The 22561-nt window shown below is 59.7% G+C and overlaps 2 protein-coding genes across 2 annotated transcripts; one reads left to right on the top strand and one right to left on the bottom strand.

Annotated features, from left to right (window-relative positions):
• Positions 1-19: 19 nt before the first annotated feature.
• Positions 20-10207, top strand: TNS4 (tensin 4; the record flags this gene model as incomplete). The annotated part of the gene is made up of 12 exons (XM_080633574.1): positions 20-494; positions 3826-4243; positions 4445-4875; positions 5716-5802; positions 6309-6428; positions 6680-6772; positions 7022-7099; positions 7427-7498; positions 8612-8780; positions 9239-9307; positions 9526-9552; positions 10078-10207. 12 exons carry the CDS (start codon positions 20-22, stop codon positions 10205-10207), a joined length of 2169 nt encoding a protein of 722 aa, XP_080489700.1.
• A 5662-nt stretch (positions 10208-15869) lies between these two features.
• Positions 15870-22181, bottom strand: IGFBP4 (insulin like growth factor binding protein 4; the record flags this gene model as incomplete). Its single annotated transcript, XM_080633486.1, has 4 exons — positions 15870-15998; positions 16219-16353; positions 16471-16625; positions 21797-22181. The coding sequence occupies 4 exons, from the start codon at positions 22179-22181 to the stop codon at positions 15870-15872; spliced, it is 804 nt and encodes a 267-aa protein (XP_080489612.1).
• Between the last annotated feature and the right edge of the window lie 380 nt (positions 22182-22561).

A 22561-nucleotide genomic window follows, 5' to 3' on the forward strand; every position in this document is an offset into this window, starting at 1 on the left:
CAAACCAGGAAGCCAAAGCATGTCCCAGGTCATACAAAGCCACGTGCTGCGTGTTGGACAGACTGTGTGTGTTTCCTCACGGGAGGAGAGCAAGAGCTTGCACCCAGCGGGGTACCAAGGCTGCTCAGCGCTGCCCATGCAGTGCACCTACTACTCCACGGAGGGCTGGGCTGACCCACCGGCCATGGTGCGCGCCAACACACGCCTGCTGCCCCATGGGGGGCTCTACAGAGCCCACCCTCTGTTTGAGCACAGGGCTCCAAAGGATACCTCTTTGGAGAGACCGTATCAGCCAAAGGAGGAGGAGAACCGCGGTGCGGATCCTGAGGCTCACCTGGGGTCTCCTACCTTGGACATCGAGAGCCTCAACAAGATGATCCTAGAAATCGATCCGACCTTTCAGCCGCTCCCGTGCAAGCCAGTGAAGGACGCAGCCCAAGCTGCTCCTCAGGGTGACACTGCTGCCACCAAGAAACAGGATCCAGATTCAATAGGTGAGGCAAAAGGTGCTGGGTGTGTGGTGGAGCTGGTGCAGCTCAGAGTTAGTGAAAACCAGCTGCAGGAAGAAGGCTTTAATTCAACCTGATCTTTGTTCCTCTGTGTTTGGGGAATCATTTCTCATTAGAAGTGGGACTTGTAGCTCATGGGGAGAACTCCTAATCCATGTTATTCCCATCAGTAATTAGGGACAGGCAGTGACCCTGGATGTGATGTGTGGACGTGCTCACGCTTGCAGCAGAGGTCTGGTTCTACCCAAGGGCAGCAGAGCCTTCCTCAGGGTCATACTTGACCTGTGGAAGCACAAGGATTTGGAGCCAGACTTGCAAAGCCCTGGGCTAAGGTACCAGTCATTGCACAACCAGCACATTTACATGTTCCAAAGTCATTTTGCCAGGGAAATTCTTTTTCCAGAGCCTGTGCACTCCTCCAGCAGCATACCTGGCATACACGAGGCAGAGCATCAGCAGCACATACCAACCCCCTCTTCCTGCTGTCATGCCTGGGAGCCTTACGTGACCCCTTGTGCAACACCCTCTGTCATCCCAGCAGTGCAGAGCTCAGCTCTGTGTGCTGCTCCTGATCCCAGCACTCTTGCCTGGGGCTGTTGTGCAGTGTGTGAGCTGCTCAACACCCTCGCACAGGGGAACACCAGCAGACTGTGTTGCATGCTACTGCAAGCACTGTGGTGCGCCTCAGGGCAGCTCCGCGATGGATTTGGGTGCCTAAAGATACAGCCTCCATGCTTCTGGAAAGCTTTATCTCTCTGCGTCTTTAGAAATACCCTGAAAGTCTGTCCCCAGGGCTATTTCCAGAGGAAAGGCAAGTGAGAGGATGTTAAAGACATTGCCATGGGGCTCGGGTCATTGTGGAACAGAGGCATTCCCGCTTCCCACTGGGATGGAAGGGGTGGCCTTGCAGATGAAGTACTGTGGCAAAGGGCAAGTTCAGCTCCTGGCTCCTATGCCCGGCTGCAGAGGCCTTGGGATGCCCCCCCAAGGCATCACTCGAGGGCTGGAGTCCCCAGCAGCCCGCAGATAGCGTGCCCGTGGTTTACAGAATCTGTCTCCCGGTGTGGAACCGAACATCTGGGAATCTGGCTCCGGATTCATGGGAAAAGCCTCGCTTCAGCTTTCATTTTCTTCTAACTGCTCTTCTCTTTTTTAACACAGACTCCCAACTGCGGCACATCTCGCATCACCCACCTCCTCCCGCCTGTCCTGCTCTCATCCCTCATCTCGTTGGGTTCCTGCCTCCCTTTCCTCCCCTTGGCCATGCAGGGCAGGCACCACAACACCCCTGAACCACTTCCACACCCTCCTTTTCTGCCTGATGTTCTTTCTAAGGTTCTTTCTTCCCTGCAGGCACAGTCACTTGATGTGGCAGGAGACTGACAGTGCCCTGAGCCCATGAGGGGGGCTTGATCTGGTCTAGTGGAAACCATGAGGAGGTTTTAACATCACAGCTGCTGGAGACACATTGATGAGAGTCACCAGCTCCCTCTGGTACTTGCTTGCTCCTGGAGAAGGGGAAAGCATCCCAGCTCGCGTGACAGCTCTGCTCCGTGCTGGTGACGCTCCTGCCACTCCTTGATGCTGAGAACCTTGCCAAGGTCTTGAGCAAATATTTGAGGTTTATGATAAGCAGGAGCAAAGGCAGCAAAGCAGGAGGCGAAAGGCCTCAGCAGCGCACAGATGCTTTTCAGTTATTTCCTTAAAGCACAATTAAAATCCCCATTCATTTTCCCCTTTTGAGGGAGACATTGACAAAAAGCACCCAAAAGAGCTTCTTGCAAGGGTTTGATGCTGACACCGGAACCACAGGGCTCTGGAGGAGCTGCTGCTGCCTGCCCATGGCAGGAGGCTGCGGTTCCGGCTTCTTCCCTGCGCGTGGTCCAGCCACATTCCCACTGGGACCAGCCTGACCCAGTGCCTCCTCGGCAGCTCTCCTCTGGCTGTGCCGATCGGCTCCCACGCTGGGATCAGCACGGAGAAGGGGCTCAGGGAGTGGCTTTTGTACAGCCTTGTGCTTTTCCTGCTCATCGGGCTTTATGCCCTAGAGGTCTGCTTGCTCCGTGCAATAAACTGGGTCTGCAGCACTTGGCATTCCAGGGACAGCTGCTCTGCCCTGGCCAGCAGGTCCCAGCATAGGAACCAGGCACATAAACCACCAACTGCCAGGGAGCTCAGGGCTGGCAGGAGCAGCTTCTCGTTGCTGCAGCAAAAGGGTTTTTCTCCCTCCAAGAAACGCCTTCAAGAAGGGGAACTTTCCTGAACTCCATGGCAGGGCAGGAACCAGGAGGTGAAAACAGAGCTGGGCGCGTTCAGACTAGAGAGGAGCACGCTTGAAGCAGTGGAGGTGATTAAGCACTGGAACAGCCTCCCTGGGGAGGTGATGAATTCACCATCACTGCGAGCACACAAATCAAGCCCGAGTGTCTCTTGCTAAAAGGCCTCTTCTAGCTCGGACAGAAATGATGGCTTGTTCAAGGCACACAGAGACTGACATGCACCATGGGGAGCCAGCGCCCCTGTGTCCTGCCCCTGAGATTGCACTGAAGTCTGGGAGCAAGCGATGCTCTAGATACAGATCATGGTGACCAAAGAGGGAGTAGGAGATGAGGCAGTGCCTTGCCTGCCCCAAGTGTGAATGGAAGAGCACGAGGAAACCCACAGCAGAGCACAGGCACAGGAGCTGCCTTGGGAATGAGTACTCTTGTGCAGGATGGGAGAAGGGAAGGGCAAGCAGGTCCCATAGCTGCTCCTGTGTGCTTGCTGGTCCCATAGCTGGCGCCTACGGCTTTGTGGCTTCCCTCTGCCTGGGTGCTGGTGCCCCTGGGGGCCAAGGAGCCACCCTCCCCGTGCTCAGATGGGTGTGCAGGGCCACGTGCCTGCTGCTGTGGGCACCCTCCAGCCCGGTGCCATCCCGGGGGGAGCAGCCGCGTGTTTTCCTCTTGAGTCAGGAACAAGCAGAGCCGCTGCCGGAGCAAACAAAACCCCTCCTCTGGCTGCAGGCCTCAGCACGCTCCGGTGGTGCAGTGCAGGATGGGGGGGTCTGTGCAGTCAGACCTGACCGTGTGTAACCCCTTCTCCCTGCCTGCACCGGGGGGGGTGTCTGTGGCTTGGGATCTGTGGAGGAATCAGCCCTCACAGGGTCATAATGAAGACAGTGTTGGGCCATGGGGGTCCTCCCTGGGCACAGCACCCTGCAGGGCATGTGCATCAGAGCCAAAATGAATAGCAAGAAGGGACATGTGTGTGCCACAGAGCTTAGCTAACAAACCTGATTCACACTGAGCTGGTAACGACCTCCTCTTTCCTCCTGCAGACATTAAATACATAGAGATGACGCCAGGCAGAGCCACGTGTCCCGAGCGGCTGCAGGGCTCCCCCAGCCCTTCAGGCACCCCGTTCTCGAGGTCCCCCCAGAGCAATGGTTTCCTGTCCCAAAAAGGGGGGCTCAGAGGCAACTACAGCCCCAGTGGCAGCGTGGTTTTCTCCAGCCCATCCAGCCCCAGGCCAACCTCTGCAGCCTCCCCACCCCACAGCACCGCAGCTGAGTGCATGGCCGTGCCGCAGCAGTGCCGGACCGACAGCATCTCCTATGGCCCCGGCACCCCCAGCACCTCGCCGGGCCTCGACAACCTGCTGAAGCCAGTGCACGTGGTGAGGGCACAGCAAAGGAGCAGCCGGGTGTCCGTGCTCTCCACCAGCCCTGGCTCGGACACCAGTTACATCCTTGGAAGGTAAATGCTGCCTCGTGTCTGGTCTTGGGCTGATGGTGGGGATGGAAGGGGCATGTCACGGTTATCCCAAGTCCTGCAGTCCAAAACCTCCTTCATCAGGCTGGGGCTTGGTGCCCCACAGGGCTGCTGTGTTCCCTGGGGTGCACTGTGCATTGCATCCCAGCTAAGCAACCCCTCCTGCTCTCTATGTCCCTCTTGCAGCAGCACCTACTCGCTCCACAACGACGACTCGGATGCTCACCCTGCTGCCTGCCGCTCCTCTGGCTGCCCGTCCCCTGCCAGCTCCCTGGGCAGCCCCTGCCCACCTTCCCCAAGCATCACCTCTCACCCGGGAGAAGCTTTTGGCCTGAGTCCCCATCAGCCCAGGGCAGATTCCCCCCCCAAAGCCAGCACCTCCCCATCCCAGAAGGGACAGGCCAGCAGCTGCCCCCCCTCCATCCTCAACTCCTCAGCCGACATCCCGGTGCTGCTGGTGAACGGGTGCCTGGAACAAGGGGATGCATCCTCCAGGCTGGCCAAAGCCCCCCCAGCCTCCGTCAAGCAGGTCCCTGCTCCCACGTGCAGCCCATCCTCAGGGCTCAGTGGCCTGAACAACGCGCTGTCAGCACCAGCACTCTCCTGCATCCCAGACAGTAAGTCACCTCCCTGCCATAGGGCAGGCCTGAGGGGGGAAGGAGCTGCAGAGCCCAAGAGCTGCCAGCAAAGGGGGAGCAAACACTGTTTTCTACTCTGGTTTATCCATGCGTTATAGACATAAAGGGCAGGAGGTCCTTGCTGGAGCTGGAGATCCTCGCTGCACCTCCACCAGGTTGCAGAGCTCTGCGGGGGTCCCCAGCTCTTTGCTGATGAGCCTGCATTAGCCACGCTGTTTTGCTCAGCAGGCAGAAACACTCTGGTCCCCTCCAGGAGATGTGGATACACTTATTTATAGTACCTGAGAATGCCAACCACAATTGTGTTGTTTCATACTTGTCTGTGAGCCCAGAATCAATGGGGAGGAGGGGTTAGGGTTCCAGTTTGCTTTGGAGGGCATCTAAAGATACCAGAGCTCATAGGGTCCCTCATTCAAGGGTAAACACTGAGGCTATTGTTCTCTGGAGATGAGCAGAGGCAGCCCTCAGGGCAGAGGGTTTTAATTGGGACCCTTATGGGAATAGCAGGAGGGCTTTGCGGGTCAGATCCTCAGCTGGTGTAAATCCCCATGGGCTGGTAGGCTTGTGCAGATGGGCACTGCTGGGGGATTCCGTGTGCTGCCTCCCTGCGCTCCATCCCAGCCTGCCAAGAGAGATAATTACATGGAGAATGAATGATTCTGAGGCGCAGGGAGGAAGCTCTGTTCAAAAGGATTGAAAACAACAACCTTCAACGCTGGCCAGCCTGAAAGAGAAATCTCTCTGCCACAGAGCTCTGTCCCCTTGGTGATGGCTGCTGTGAAGTCTGTCAGGTCCTTGACACTGTACGGTCTCTTGCAGGTCCCCTCAGGGCTGGGCAGCCGACCATGAAGTTTGTGATGGACACATCGAAATATTGGTTCAAGCCGAGCATAAGTAGGGAGCAAGGTAAGGCAGCAAAGGGTCTCTGCAGGGGTAACCCCACCATAGGATTGCTCTTGGGAGGATGCTGCCTGTTCCCCAGGCTGGAGCTTTCCCCTTGCAGCACCCCAGTGCCCACGCTGAGGTCCTGTGGAGACTCAGTGATGGCAACTCAAAGTATACTGAGGGCTGATGGGCACAGAGATACCCACTCCCAGGTCCAGGGGAGACTCGAACACGGGCTGTGACACAGCCCGTTTGTGACTCCCTTAACTCCAGCAGAGTTTCTCCTCCCTGTGATGTGCTGCTACTCAGCGTGGCCTGAGCTGGGGCTGGCTCTGTCCTCGGACCACAGGACCCATAGGACCGAGCTGGGGCTCTCACTCTGCAGGGGCACCACATCTGGTACCCACATAAGGGACTTGTGTGTCCTTTGCACGTGCTGCCAAGGAACAACTCCCCTTGAGAGCATCAGCAACAGAGGGGGGTTCTACCTGTTTAGCTTGGCTGAGCCTCTTCCTGTGCTTTGACAGCGATCCAGCTGCTGAAGGACAAGGAGCCAGGCACGTTCGTGGTGCGGGACAGCACGTCGTACCGCGGCTCGTTCGGGCTGGCCATGAAGGTCATCGTGTCTCCATCCGGCAGCCAGACAGGTACAGGGCTCATTCAGAAAGTCAAGGGTTTAACTGAAACTACTCAAACTGGAGCAAGCTGAGAAGCTGCTCTTGTCTATGAGAGATGCAAGTGGTGGGGTCTGTGCGTGCTCGTTGCACCTCTGTGCTGGGGCTGGCACCGCACTTGTTGCACAGTGGATGCCCTGGGATGGGCAGCGGCAGGCAGGGAAGGGCAGGAGCGAAAACGGCTCCGATGCTGGTGCTGACACTGTCTCCACTCCTGCCTGCAGGCGATGAGAGCAGTGACCTCGTCCGGCACTTCCTCATCGAGTCGTCTGCAAAAGGGGTGCACTTGAAAGGAGCCAGTGAGGAGCTGTATTTCGGTGAGGATGCTGCCATCGACCACAGCAGCCCTGGCAGCCCAAAAAAAGCCCCTAAAAGCCCTCAAAAGCAGTCTCCAAAACAGGAACATTGGATGCGGGTTGGAAAACCCACGTGAGACCCCAAACAGTTAAACTTAGCCCCCCCCCCCTTCCTTCTGAGCTCCATGGGACACTGTAACAGGGCCTGAGGCACAGGGGTGGGAGGTTTTGGGCACCAGCAACCCCTCAACTCACAGTTCTGTGTTGCAGGGAGCCTCTCTGCCTTCGTGTACCAACATGCCATCACGCCGCTGGCACTGCCCTGCAAGCTCAGCATCCCCACCCGAGGTAGGTGCTGGGGACAGGAGAGGTGCTGTGAGCGGTCCCCAGCCTGGGGAGGTGGCTGAGGTCCTGCAGTGGGCAGGAGGCTGAGCCCCAGTGCCCCTGCAGCAGGGCTGGAGGTGGAGCAGGGACCTGCAAGAGCTGACTTGAGTCCGAGTCAGTGGTGACTTGCTTCTGCTGCGGATGGAGGGAGGTCAGCAAAGCAGTGGGGAGCAGGGGACCACTGAGGGTGGGCAAGGAAAGGAGTGGGGAGATTGGAGGAGAGTGAAATGGAGGGTAAGTGGTGGCCCAGAGCTCCCTGCGCATCAGTGCTCCTGCTTGTCGTTTGTGCAGATCTTGCTGATGGAGAAGACAGCCCTGACTGTGCTCCAGAATCCTCATTGGCCTTGCTGAAGAAAACTGCTGGTGAGGAGATGAGCTGGGGAGGACACCAGGGGGAAGCTGAGCTGGTGATAGCCAGAGCTCTGGGCATGCACCCGTGCTTCGGGCTTTAATCCTTACCTATCAAACAAGAAGCTCTATTTTCTATGCCATTCTTTCTGGCACCATTCACAGCAGAAGCTGTCTTTGGAGCTGTGCAAGGCAGCAGGTCACCCATGGGTGTTGGTGCGATGTCCCCTCCTGGCTTTATCACCAGACTGGAGATACCTGCAGGTTTTCTACACATCCTCAAATCATGGGCCTGCAGGAGCCTGGTATTTTTAAAGAAAGGAGGCTTTTGGTCCCCAGCATGGTGAAAACACAGTTCTTGAGGTCACAAGGCTGATAAAAGACCCATAATTCCCACAGTTTTAAATAGCCTGTGATTTTTAAGCCTCTCCTGATTGTATTGAACTAATGGATATTGAACATCTGGGGTTTCTAGGACAGGGATGGGGCAGTTGGGGCTGGTTAAACTGCTGATGGAAGGCACATGGAAACAGCACAGCGGGATGGGGAAGGGTCTTTGCTTCTCTTCCACCACCGGTACCCCGAGCCTGGGTGCAGTGGCCCGTGGGCTCCAGGTGAGAGCAGAGGGTGATGGGCAGGAGGCCATGGGGAGGGTCCCGGCACAGTCGGGAACCACTTTGTTTTGCTGGAAATGCTGGAGAATAAGTTGGCAAGTTGGAAAGTTCAGTTTGACCCAGAACAGCCCTTTACAGAGCTCGATCAGCCCAAAAAGTCATGTTTTAGGGTTGGCTTCAGCCCTCCGTTGGCTCGGGGTATTTCTGCTTTTCATTAAAGGAAATATGCACTAAACAGGAGAAAAAAAAAATCCCAAACAAATGTGACATTTAGAACCTGGAAATGAAATCCTTTGACTTCTGAAACTCTGAGCACAAAGAATTAAAGTCAACCAAAATAAATTCCTGATGAATTTCTGAGTCACCAGATCTTCAGTTTCCATCAAAACAAACCTGACCCACGTTCCTGTGGCCGGTGCTGCAGGATGATGCCTGTGACCCCCCCCGACCAGCATCGCACACGGCAGTGAGAGGCTGGTGCTGCGCTGAGCAGGGCTCTGTGCTGTGCTTGCAGTGTGCAACGTCTTGTACCTCAACTCGGTGAGCATGGAGACGCTGACGGGAGCCCCGGCCATCCAGAAAGCCATCTCCTGCACCTTCGAGCTGGAGACGCTGCCCACACCTACCCTGGTGCACTTCAGAGTGACGGAGCAGGGGGTGACGCTGACGGACATCCAGAGGAAGTAAGAGCTGCTTGGGGAGGGAGAGGATGGAGCCGAGGGCTCACGGGTCCAGAGGTGCAGGGAGAGCTCAGTGCCTGATAGAAACAGAGCTCACCCGTGAGCACCCGGCTCTGCTCTTGCCTCTCAGCTGCCAACGGGCTGATCTGCAGCACGTCAAGAGCTGGCCTGCGAGCACAAATCCGTGTCGCAATCCAGGGGCGGACTTGACCCCTTCTGTTACAGCACAGGGCATGACGCTGCTTTACATGGAGCCAGGGGCAGCACCTCACAAGTGGGAGGCAAAGAGCTTTGCCACCATCAGCTTGGTGGCAGCCGCAGGGAGCAGGACCCCCAAACTCCCATCCCCAGCAGCCAGAACAGTGCAAACAGGGCTTAGTTTTGCAGATACCCATTTCTTGCACCAGCTCTGCCCAGGCTCTTCCCTCCTCTAACACCACGCTCTCCTCCTCATCCCACAGGGTGTTCTTCAGGCGACACTACCCCTTGGCTGCCATCAGGTTTTGTGGGCTGGACCCTGAGAACAGAAAGTGAGTTATGGGCTGAGGGCTCTCATCCCAGTGGGAGCAGGTCCAAGGGGTGCTCCGTGGCTCCTGTCTCTGCACCACTTGAAATCCCCAACCACCGCCTGGGCAGCCCCTGCCCCAGGCTTAATGTGCTGTGGTTGAGCTAAATAGAAACCTTGGCTTTGCAGCTGATGGGATGAGTTAAAAACCAGTCTGTGAATCCAATTCTGTTCTCCCCTCAGGTGGCAGAAGTACTGCAAGTCCTCCAGGTAAGAGCAGCCAAAGGGTGCTGGTGGAAACCTGGGGGGGAAGATGCTGTCTCTTCAGTGGGTGCATTGCAAAGCTGTGCAGAGCAGCAAAGAATCAAAGCTTAGAAATGAAGAGGGGATGTGATTAAAGGTAACGTGGTGGTGGGGTAAGACATGGGGCAGCCGGGTGAAGCCTTAGGGGGCATTTTGCTCTGTAGGCTTTGATGAGAGGCTTGGCTGAGCTCGATTCTCCTCATCCACCCATGTAGAAAGCTCCTGTCCAAGCCCATCAGCCTTCCCAGGTCTTGCTTGCTCTGGGCTCAGGAAGTGAGTTTATATCTGGCTCTACCTTGTGCTCAAGAAACCCTGCACAGCCTTGCCAGAAACACTTCTCCTGGGTCTTTTGCTTCCAAGTAAACGTGATTGGGGAGCGGGCCAAGGTGGAATTGCTGGAGCTGGGGTTTTGCTCTGGGGCTGGGGCTGGTTTGAGCGGATTCCTTTGGATTCCTGGATGCAAACTGAGCGAGTCTCTTTCCCTTTTCAAAGGATCTTTGGGTTCGTGGCCAAAAGCCAGACAGATTCGGAGAACCTCTGCCACCTGTTTGCAGAGTACGACACCGTGCAGCCCGCGTCCCTTGTCATCGACCTGCTCTGCAAGCTCCTGCCGGGCCCATAGAGCACAGAAACCCTGGGACAGCTCAGCTCCCCTCGCTCTGAGCTTTCCCTGCTCCCCTTTTCTTGCTTCTAGGTTGCATTTTGGCAACAGCTCATATTTATATCTATATTTTTTGTTACATACCAGCATGTCAAGGGTCTCGGGTTAAGATTTTCATGCTCTGGTGGGACAAAATGTTGCTCCAGGACCCTCGTTTTGGGGCATCGCAGGATAGGAGCTGTGCTCCTGTATAGAACTGCTTGCCTCCCTCACTGAACACACAGCATTCCACTGCTCTGGAGCACTGGAATACTCTGGCTGAGGCCTCTACTGGCACTTGGGGTGTCCAAGTTGAGGCAGGAGCTGAGCTCCTGCCTTTGGGGCCTCAGCCCTAACCCCTGGTGAAGCTGGGGGGGTCTCACCCCCCTGCCCATAGAACAGCGTCAGGAGGCAGGTTTGCAAATCAAAGCATATAAACCCATCAGGCCCCGCTGAGAAGTCCTGCTTCCCTAAGGAGCAAGAAGCTGCCGTGTCGGAGCAGCGTATCCTTGCCTGGTGCTGATCAACCCTCCTGCCCCTCTTCGCAAAGCAGCATCAGCCGTGGAGCTGAGGAGCGGATGTTGACGTCTTCAGGACAGTGAAATATTGGGCTTTTGGAAATGGATTAGTGTGAATTCGGGCCAGGTCCTCGGGTGACGTGAATTGGCGCGGGGTGGAGCAGCCGGCGCTGCTGTGATTTACACCAGCTGAAGGCTTTGCTCTCGCTGTAACCTCAGCGCAGTGGAGCGGCTTCATCAGCCGCCTCCCTTAGCACATGCTTACCTGGTGCCTCTGTGGGGTTTTCATTCTGGGTCCTGTGTAACACACCCTGCTCAGGGGTTATCTTCAATAAAGCAGCGGGTCGCTTACCTCGGAGTTGGCCACTGAAACACTTTGCTTTGCTCTCTTCCATGGACGAACATCTCTGTGCTGCTCATGAACAGGATTCTCCCCCAGCCAGGCACAGAAACAGCATCCGTCTGCCAGAGCTCCTCGGGATGGATAGAACAGACCCTGGAGTCACTGAGAGGAGGATTCTCCTCCTTCACCATCAGCTTCGTGTCCCAGCCCAGGAGAGCTGTGACCCCATGAGCCTCATTGCATTGCACTGCACAGACCCAGGGGCCCGCAGCTCCCCAAGGTCAAGGAGGGCAGCTCAGCCCCTTGTGCAGGATGTGACCCGCTGCAGTGCGCACTGCAGCCGGCAAGGGGCCCCAGCACCACACTATCAGCCCTGCCTGCCTCCTGCCTGCGCCCTGCCTGTGCTCAGGTGAGCTGGGTGCTCAGAGCTGTTTTCAGTAACCAACACTTCATCAGCACTGCAGCGGCTGCAGGACTCCGGCCCCTGCACCCCACGGGCCATGCAGCACAGCTCCATCACGTGTATCGCGATGCTGTTGTGACAGCAGTGACAACCACAAGGGAATAGGATGGTCACGTTCAAAGGCTTTGATTCCAAAGGTGGTTCTGGGGGGGTCACGCTGCTGTCCCCAAGCCTGGCCACTGCCATCCCTGCTCTGCTCCTTGACCTGGCAAATCCCTCTGCCTGTTGCAGAAGTCCAGGAGAGTTCATCCTCTGGGGAATGGGGAGGTCAATGCTACCTTTCCCCACTTCAGGACCACTGTGGGATGGGGAGCAGGCCCCTCGCCAGGCGCTGTCTTTCACACATGGAATTTTCAGCTCATTGGAAAGCCTTTTCCAGTGCAGTGGGGCTGGAGCCTGGGCCCAGACGCGGCGGCAGGGACAGTTCAGCCAAAACCACCTGGATTCAGGAAAAAACAAACAATTCTCTGAGCTCCTCGTGGCTTCCAAAGTTTGTCCCAGGCTTCCTGGAAGCGCGGCTCTTGGTTTGGGTTCCCGGGTCCGGTTCCAGCCATTTTGTAACCAGCCCAGCCCCTGTGTGGCCGGGCTCATGGCTCTGTTCCTGGCAGCCTCTGCCCTATGTCCCCAACTGCAGCAGGACCCCGAGAGCCAACAACTGCAGCACATGGCCTGGTGGCAAGGGCAAGGATGGCACGGGTGCATGGGGTGCATGGACACGTGTGGGGACACACAAATCCCCCTCAGTGGCTGCTGCAGGTGGAGCTTTACTCCCTGGTGAGGTGCAGAGCAGCGCACTCAGGACCCAAACCCACCTCTGGACGCTGCTGGGGTGAGCATCACCACATCCCAGCACAGCGGGGTCCCACTCGGCACGGACCTGCCCGGGAGTCCCAGCCAGCAGCACTCCCAGACATGGAGGGTGCAGAGGGTTTGGTTTCCTCCTGTCACCGGCTTCCTGATGACCTCCAGAAGAGGAAAAAGGCCACGGCACAACCTCAGCTGCTGGGTACAAGCAGAGGCAGCCATGGGGATGCAGGTGCCCCGGTCTGCAAACGCCATGGGAAAGCCAAGCCATGGCCGGGAGCACTGGGCCATCAGCATTCCCATGGTTGGGCATCTCTCCAATGCATCCCCTGACACCCTTGCAGACACTGAGCAGAGCCGGGGGTGCTCAGCATGTATCAGCACCAGCACGTACATACACACATGCCACAGCCAGTGGTGCTGCTTGGCCATGAGCACATTGCCCTGGCACGAACCAGTGCCTGTCCCTATCCTCCCTTGAACCTTGTCCAGCCTCATCCCAGCCCAGCACCATCCCCAGGCCCCACCTCTGCCCTGTGCCGGGCTGGTGGTGATTGTCTTTGCTGCCTTCACTGTGGCACCAAGCAGAGACTGAGCTGGGACTCAGGACAAGGCATTAAATCATTTGCCTCCCGCTCCATCCCAGCTCATGCAGCTCTTCCTGATGTTTGTGGTGCTGATCCCCAATCCCAGTGCGGGGTCCCCCTGCACTCGTGGGATGCCCGGTGCCGGTCCCTGAGCTCTGAGTGCACTGGTCCCACTCCTGCAGCCCATCCCAGGATCCGCAATGCACGCACAGCTCCTTCAGTGGTTCCACTGCTGCAGTCCAGCCCCTTGCCCTGCCCAGCTCCCCCTGCCCTGGCCTCCCTCATCCTCCCTCATCCTGCTCTGCAGCCTGGCCACGACCCCTGGCCAAGGTGCTTTGGAGGTGGCCAAAGGGGGTCCCATGGGTGTGAGGAGCAGCGGTGGCCCCTCTGGATGGGGTTCCATGGGTCAGGGCTGCTGCTCTGCCCTCTGCCAGGGCTCCAGGTGGCAGCAGGATGGTGCCAAGGCCGTGGGCAGCCTCTGATTTGTTTGCGAGCGTTTCCATATGGCTCACACCGGCACTGCCGGAACACGGCGTGGGGATCCCCACAGACCCCTCGCTCCTCCTCTGCTTTGCTTCCCCCCTCTCCTCAATGCAAAGACAAAAGACACTCGACAGAAACACATTAAATAACAGGGACAATTAATACAGGAATTACTTTTTTTCCTTGTTGACGATACAAAGGTTCAAGTTTACTGTAAAAGGGGGTCAGTGCTACATGGGAGGCTGAAGGGACGGGCTTGGCCCGGGAGGAACTGACGTAAATCCCATCGGCATGGAAAAACGCAGCTGGGGTTGGGGAGCCTTACGCTGGTATATGAGCGTGTGTAAATACAGCCTTAACCTACAGGAGAGACAATACAAAACACTGGAGCCCTCTGAGCTGGATACAGAAGTTCCCGGTCCCTGCACAACCACCCCTTGGCCACCCCAAACCAGGAGAGGTCCCATGGGATCTGCCGTGGTGCTGCCAGTGCAGCGCTGGGACCGGCCGTGGTGCCCAGCAGCATCCCGGGACACCCACCCTGGTGATGCCAGGCAGGGGATCCAGCAGGAGCCCAGCGAGGCACTGAGCCGGGCTGGGGCACGTGAACCTGGGGACACGGGATGTGACACGAGGACACCAGCACATGGATGAGAAGCCAGACGCAGCCGTGCTGATGAGTGGCAACACTGAGCCCGGTGCCAGCCCCGTCCCTGCTCCGTCCTCACCATCCGGCCAGCGCTGGCCAGCGGGATGGCAGCACTGCTGCCGAGACACGTGGGGACATCCTCGCTGGTGCTGGGAGCTGCTGTGCCATGCCGTGCTGTGCCATGCTGTGCCATGCTGTGCCATGCTGTGCCATGCTGTGCCGGGGTAGCTGCTGGGAGGCACAGGGTGTTTCACTAAAACTGAAACATTTCCTTCCCATCGGGGCCTTGGCACCCACCAGGGAGAATCCACACGGAAAACCAAAACCTCCCACTGAGGCCATGGAGCCGGGAGGGGGGTCTGGGGGGGGCATCAGCAAAATCCCCTCCATCTTTGGTACCCGCCATGGCAGCCGGCAAGGCCACTCCTCACCTAAAGCTGCTCAGGTGAAAACTTCCAGCCCAGCTTAAACAATAATACAAAAAAGGGAATTAAGGAAAAAAACTGCTACAAAAGTGGTGACAGTTTCCCAGCTGCGAACTCGGTGCTGGCGAAACCTGAAGATCCCATCACTGGGATGCGCCAGAAACTCATCCTGGTTTTGTCATGTTGGCCAAGTTGGAAGAAGACAAGACATGCCTGGGGGTGCATGACCCCCCTCACCCATGGGGACCTGGCATGGGGAGATGGGATGGATGGATGGATGGATGGATGGATGGATGGATGGATGGATGGATGGATGGATGGGTGGGTGGGTGGATGGATGGATGGGTGGGTGGATGGGTGGATGGATGGACGGATGGACGGATGGACGGATGGACGGATGGATGGATGGATGGATGGATGGGTGGGTGGATGGGTGGATGGATGGATGGACGGATGGACGGATGGACGGATGGATGGACGGATGGATGGATGGATGGATGGATGGATGGATGGGTGGATGGATGGATGGATGGATGGGTGGATGGGTGGGTGGGTGGATGGATGGATGGGTGGGTGGGTGGGTGGATGGATGGATGGATGGATGGATGGATGGATGGATGGATGGATGGATGGATGGGTGGGTGGGTGGATGGATGGATGGATGGGTGGATGGGTGGATGGATGGATGGATGGATGGATGGATGGATGGATGGATGGATGGGAGGAAAATGCTGCGGCCACTGGCTTTGTCCCTGTGCAGGAATGGGGCTGGGCCATGGGGCAGGCAGGACCCAGGCTGTGGAGCTGGGGGGCTGCAGTGGGGAGAGGGAAGGTTTGTTATTGCTCTTTGTGGCTGCAGTGCCCGTGGTGCACACACACTGGGTGAGGTGCAGGCAGCAAGGGCTCCAGGCAGGCAGTGGCAGTGGGGGGGGTCTCTTTGGGCACCCCCAGTCCATGCCGGCTGCCAGGCAGGGCAGGATGAGGCACTTCTGCTGCTGCCACATGCAGAGGTCCAGCGTGGACACAATGCACAGTGGGCAGGGGCGATGCTGCTGATGCAGCCGCTGGCATGTCCATGGCCACACCACTGCACGGGGGGCCAGGACGAAAACCAGAGGGTTACCACGGGGTGGGAGCAGCATCGAGGGGCAGGAGGATGTTGCGGTGACACCAGCCCCAGTGCAGCATCAGTCACAGCGAGTGTCCGTGCAGGATGGAGGTGTGCTGGGGACCCCTTGGCAGTGGCAGGTAGTGGTCATGGCGCAGGTCGTGGTGCCGTGCCCTGTGCGTGGCAGGGTCCCCCGGCACACAGGAGCTGCTCGACAGTCGTGTTCCCTCTCTTGCGCAGCCCCGGCGGGTGTCCCGGTCGCGCTCACATGCTGTCTGCCAGCTGGTGACAGTCCAAGTCCCCCTTCAGCTCCAGGAAGCCGGGCAGCTTCACCCCAGTCTTGCGGTCCACACACCAGCACTTGCCCCGCTGCCCGTCCAGCGCCGGGTGACACTGAGGGGACAGGTTCAGGGAGGGATGCTCAGCCCAGTCCCCACAGCCCCATTCCCATGGCTGGGGCAACCGGGAGCTCTCATGGGGAGCTTTGCCACCCCTATCCCCCCCTGAAGAGTGATTCCCACCGGTGGCTCCTGCCCTCATCATCTGTGTCCTGCTCCCAGCCCGACCAAGCCACACAAGTGGCACCGTCATGAGGGATGTGACCCTGTCCTACCTGCTTGGGGTGGAAGTTGCCGTTGCGGTCGCAGTTGGGGATGGGGATGACGTAGAGGTCCTCATGCGTGCGGGTCTGCGAGGCGGCCAGCCGCTCCAGCGCCCGGTGCAGCTCGCTCTGGCACGAGCCCTGCGCCTGCAGGAAGGGGGGGATATGATGGATGCCCCCAGCCCCACACCCCAGCACCCCGACTCTGGAGCACAGCCCAGGGCTGCTCAGCACCCATCCTGCCCTCCCCAGCCCGGTGCTCACTATGGGCCGTGTCTCCTCGCGGGGGTACGGGCTCCCGCTGTTGCGCATCTTGTTGCCGTTGTTGACTCGCTTTGCCTGCTGCTTCTGCAGGCACTTGCGGTCGTGGATGCTGCAGGGGCTGAAGCTGTTGTTGGGGTGGTCGATCTCCTCCTTCTCTGCAAGGACACAGACAAGAGGGGGCTCAGCCCTGCATTGAAACTCTGATCCCCATGGGCATCACCCCCAGCCCTGGGTCCCCTCCTGATGCTGGGCTGAGCACTGTAGCACTGGGAAAGGCTCCTGAGAGTTTTGACAACTCATTAGCCACGATTCACAGGTTTATTGCCATGTGTCTGTTATTGTAGGGTTGCAAACGCGTGCAGCAAAAGCATGGGCAGTTCCCCCAGTGACAGCACAGCACGAGGGTCTGGCTGTGCCCTGGCCAGACACATGCACTGCATCCACAGGGCTGAAAGGTGACCATGGGGTGCACAGCCAGAGAGCTCCAAGAGCATCCTGATCCCCCCAGAAAGCTGCCTCTGAGGAGCTGCAACAGGAACGGGGGCACTGGGGCTGCACCGGGACGGTGCTGAGCACCCGCCAGGCCTGGGGCAGCACCGGGCGCCATGGCTGGGACCGGAGCTGTGCTCTGCCGCAGGGCACAGCCCCCGCAAAGACATGAAAGAAGAATTCCTGGAATAAGAAAGTTAATCTCCCACAGGGCCGATCCCGAAAGGCGGCGCTTGGCATCCTCGCCTGTGCCAGGAGCGCAGCCAAACTGCGATCCCAGATGTTGGCAGCTGGATGAGGTGTCATGAGACCCAGCTCCTGGGGCCACTTTGTTTCTTAAGAAGCTGCTGGTCACTCCAGCTTGGGGCCCGTTAATGCTCTGCAGAACAGGGACACGCTGGGCAGCTGGGTCCTGCCTGCACTCAGAGCCACGTCAGGCAGTGTTTTGACTCCCAACCCGCCTGGGCTGCAAGAGGAAAGCAGCCAGGGCCCTTTCCTGCCTGAGCTTATCCCAGGATTTGGCTTGTATTAATCAATACTGCAGCCAGCAATGGGAAAAACCTTCCCAAACCAGGCAGGAGGCGGTCATGGTGCAGCACGGGAAGCACCCAGGGCCCCACAGCACCAGGGATGGAGGCTGCCGGGGTGATGCCCAGCACCAGCCCTTCCCACAGGCAGGCAGCAGGGTCAGAGCCACAGCCTCCTGCCTGCCACATCCCCATGGGATCCCGGCCCTGGTCTCCCACCAGCTCCCCTGCGGTTCACGGCTCCTGGACCAGCTCCCAGCAGCCTGGTTAAAGTTCACAGCAAAGCCTGGATCGAAGCTTTCTCCTTCAATTCGTGTTATTTGCTTTTTGTCTAATTTGTCCTTTTTTTTTTAACTTTTCCAGGAAATGGCTCATGCCCTTGAAATTTGAAACACAAACCCAAAGTCTCCAGCACCCGCCGCAGGGCGATGCCAGCCCCAGTGGTACCAACCACGGGGCCGTGGCACAAAGCGGGCGCTGGCAGCAGAGCTCCTTCCCTCCCTGGCCTCCCCCTGCACCTCCTCGGGGATACACACAGGGAAGAGCCAGGTGGGAGCTTTGGCACCACTGGGGACCACCAAGCCGAAGTCCTGGCACCACCACCGCGCCATGGAAAGGCACTGGGAAGCACTGCCTGGGGGAAGCCCTCAGCCAGCCCTGGCATGGACCAACCCCCTCCTCCCCCTGAAAGCCAACTGCTTTCAGAGCATCACATCCCTCAGCTTAAACAAAACCAGATGCCAATAACATTCTCCTAAGGTCAAATGAAGCGTCAGTGCCTCCGGGCAGGAAGGAGCCTCCTGGTCCTGCACTCGGCTCCGGGGACAGAGCTCTCTGCCCATGGTCCCCGACTTGCACACAGACCCAGGATCCCTCCAGGATCACTGCAGTCCTCGGGGTGATTTTCTCACCCACTAAGAGACAGGCAGCAGCTCGAGCCGCCCTTGGCAATCCTCCTGCACCCGCTGGATGAGGGAACTCCTTACAAAAGGACGTGGAAAAAGCACAATGGGATGGGAACCGGTGCTGCCCGCGCTGGCCGCCCTGCCCTGGCAGGAGGAGGGTTTCTGCCCGGCCTTCTGCTCGAGCTGTGGACGGGAGACACAAACGGGTCATTCAGCATCAACTTCAATTAACGGGAGCTGCAGATGAGGTTGGTCACATGTGGAGCTTGTGATTCCAAGGGAGCCGGGAAGGGCTCCGGCTCCACCACATGGTTCCCATGGGAGGAGAGCGCGGGGCAGTGAGTGTGTCCATGGGAGAGGGACAGTGTCAGGGCCCCACAGCTCCAGCCCTGCTGCCCCAGGCCACCAGCCCAGGGGCAAAGGACCAGAGGGAGCCAGAAGGGACACATCCATGTGCCCATGGCCAACACAAGCTGCAGGGTCCAGGCATCCTCCTCTTCCCCATCAGGCAGGGCTGGTGCGGCCGGCAGGTGTCCCTGGCGGGGACCAGCAGCTCTGGCTCTCCTGCCTGCCGGGGCTCCTGGCTTGGCAAGCACTGGCACAGGGAATTCTGTGCTTGTACTGGAAAGCGCTGGTCCCGGCGGAGCACAGGGAGCCAGGCACAGGGGCGGCTGGGCACAGGCATCTCCTGCCCCTTGGCCAGGGATGCTTCTGGGAAGCCAAGCCCGTCCTCATCCTGCGGGAACATGGTGCTGAGCCTTTGCTGTGCTCAAACATGGCCAAGCATATGTGCGCCTCCTGGCTCGGTGCCCAGTGTGAGTCCAGTGGAGGTGAGGTCGGGATACAGGGATGCAGACGATTCCTGGTAGGGATTGGAGCCTTGCTGGGAGCAGCGCCCAGCCTGGAAAAACCCAAGCATGGGCAAAGGCCAGACACCATCCCGGGTGACGGATGGAACAGGGCCCCCTGCCAGGGCAGAAAGGGACAGATGAATGCAGTGTGGCCACCATGATGAACCCAGCCTGTCCTCACCATCCCTGAGCCATCCAGCTGGGCACAGCTACCACTGTCCCTCCCAGTCACTGCACATGGGAAGGGAATAGGATTTGTCCCAGACGCTGCTTCCAGCAACCACGTGGGATGAACGCAGCTCCCGTGGGGTCAGTTCTTCCCAGACATAATTATTTAACCAGCATTAAATCACTTGTCATGTGCGCTGCGGAAAACGTCCTCACCTCTTCCCGGCTGCCACACGCGGCTTCAGCCGTCACCTCCCCCAGGCACCCACAGGCTGTGCCAAAAACCCATGGCTGGAACCTCCTGGGGTTGGCCTGACCAGCGGGATGCTCCGGGAGCCAGCCTGGAGCTGGCAGGGCTGGGAGTGGGAAGCAGAGACCAGGGTCCTGCACAAGGTGCCCAGACCCACAGCCACGGGTGAGGGTCTTGTGTCAGGAGAGCAGCCACCAGCATCCTCAGCTCCTAGGAAGCCCCATCCCACGGTGCTGCAGGTCCTGGGCGAGCAGAGAGGCTCTTTCCTGGCGATGATGCTGCATCGCTCCAAGCCCAGCCCCCTCAATCCCAGCCTCTTCCCTGGAATGCAGAGCCCCCCTGGGCTGAGCCCCCAGACAAAGTGTTGACTGTACGAGCTGCACGTTAACCGCTTCCCAGCCACCCTCCTGCTGCAGCCTCTGCTCCCCGGCACCCGCTCAGCCCCGGGGGCACCCGCTCCCTATGCCCCTGCCCCTAAACAGGCATTTAATCCCCTTCTCCTTACCCAGAGGGGACCCATCGAATGCTGGGATGCCCTCACTGTGCCAGGCAGGGTTATGGTGGGAGTGACAGAGCCCACATTCCCAGCCCCACATTCCCACTTGCTCCAGCTGCTGGAGTGGGACAGGGATGCACGGCTCAGACATCCCATTGGGATCTTCCCACCAGGGCTGCACCGAGCAATGTGCTGTGGGGTGTCCCAGGGGAAGGTGCTCCCCTATCCTGCCACCTGCGATGCTGCAGGCAGGCACAGAGCCCAGCGGGCCAGCCCGGCTCCCACGGCCACCCACCCGTGCCCAGCAAGGCCAAAACACGGCGGGAAGGAAGGGAAAAATCTGCAAGTCTGTTTCCTAAAGGCTCTGGGAAAAAATGCTGCGTTACCAGGGGCACAGCCAAAACCAACAGGCCTTGGCAGCCCCACGCAGCCCCGGGCCAGGCAGCCCAGACAGCTCCTGCAGGATGTGGGATGAGGACAGACAGGCAGAGCAGGGGGTCTCTGCAGCGGATCCCATGCCGAGCACTCGTGATGATGTCCTGTCCTTGGAGAAGGGCAGCTGGAGGGGCCCATCCACAAAGGGCATTCCTCACTATGGGACACCAGCAGAGCTGCCGTGGACCAGCTACACGAGGAGGGAATGGAGCTGGGATCTGGCCATCAAGGTGGACAGGGACAGACACTGCCCCAGCCCCTTCTGCCCCTTGGGGAGCTCTGGGTGACCCCATATGGGCACACAGGGCCAGAACAGCCCATGGACTATCCCGTGGCAGGACGCTGCTCCCTAGCTCCAGAGGACATGGTCCTGAGCACAGCTCACAGGATGGGGAAATGGGGATGTGACAGCATCCAGGCCCACCAATGGACCAGTTCCATGGGCAGGAGCAGCTCCCTTCCCACTGTCAAAGTCACAATGTGACTGCTCCCAGCCCCAGCCCCTGCCTGAGCACAGGGCTGGCACGATCATCAGCAAGAGGGTCCTGGGGCAGACACACAGAGGCAGCTTCTCTGCCCTGGCCCTGCCTGCATCCCACTGCCCTGTCCGGCCGTGGGAAGGACACGGCCCTTGGCAAAGCCCCAGCAGAGCCCAGCCTGCCCTGCCTGGGAGGGAAGCAGGTGCCCCGAGGCCTCTTTCCTGTTTCCTCCCTGCAGAGCCGTGGGCAACATCCCCGGGAAGGAGCAGCGCAGGGGTCACCGTGCAGCAGCAGCCTCCCGGACAGCTGGGACCTGTCCCAGAGACCACGGGTGCTGCCCTGACGTCCAGGGGCACACTGCAACCAGGGCACAGCCAGTGACAGGTCTCTGGGAAGCACCTTGCTCCTGCAGTGGCCATGGCACAGCTGTGCCCAGGCTGGGTGAGGATGGCACAGACGTGACCCACCGGTACCCAGCTGTGAGAGCTCACGCAGCTCAGCACCACTGGGACATGCTCCCTGTATGCCCGTCCCAGGCTGCCCCATCCCATCCTGCCACAGGGTCCCTGCTGAGCCCCCGGCCCCATGGACCCGACTCTTGCCAAGTGAGTGGAGAGCAGCCTGGGGCACACAGGGGTTGCCTGTGCACTGCCACCAGGCTTTGCATGGGCAGGGACCCCCCCGGCACCCACCCCCCTCCCCGCTGCCGCCCGGGGCCGGCCTTACCTGGGGGCTGGAGGCTCTCCTGGATGGCCTCGACGTCGGCCAGGTCGGTGCAGATGCCCTGGCCGTGCATGAGGGTGTGCAGGGGCCGCGGCACGCCGCGGGGGGGGTAGCAGCGCAGCCCGGCGCCGCAGCGGGCGGTGTAGACTCCGCAGGCGGTGCCGCGGCCGAGGGCGCAGGTCGCGCAGCACCCGCAGCCCGGCTCCCGCACCAGCTCCGCGCAGCCCTGCGGTGCCTTGCAGCGCGCCAGCCGCTCCTCCGAGCACGGCGGGCACTGGATCGCCTCCTCGCCGCCGCCCAGCCCCGCCGCCGCCGCCAGCAGCAGCAGCAGCAGCACCGGTAGCACCGGTGGCACCGGCGGTAGCGCGCACCCGGCGGCCCCGCGCATGGCGGCCCCGCGCCCGCGCTCCGGCCCGCGGCTGGCGGCGCTCGGCTGGCGGCGGAGGCTTTATGCGGCCCCTGGCCACACCTCCCGCCGCCGGCACCGGGGCCACCGGCGGGGCCGCCCTCGCTGACACCGGGAAGCCACCGGGGAGAACCGATCCCCGCCGACGGCGACGGTGGCAGCACCGGGGAGGGCGGCGGCAGCAGCGGCACCGCCGGCGGGACAGCTCCGGCTCCGCGCAGCGCGGAGACCGCCGGCCCTGCTCCCTCCTCCCCGCAGCCCACCCGCCGCCCCCTCCAGCCGCCCCGGCACCAGCCCGGGCCCGAGAGCAGCGGGGATGAACTGGGGGGGGGGAACGCAGACACCCTACGGGGCTGCATCGC

This window comes from Psittacula echo (assembly GCF_963264785.1).
Source record: "Psittacula echo genome assembly, chromosome: 23".
NCBI lineage: Eukaryota > Metazoa > Chordata > Aves > Psittaciformes > Psittacidae > Psittacula > Psittacula echo.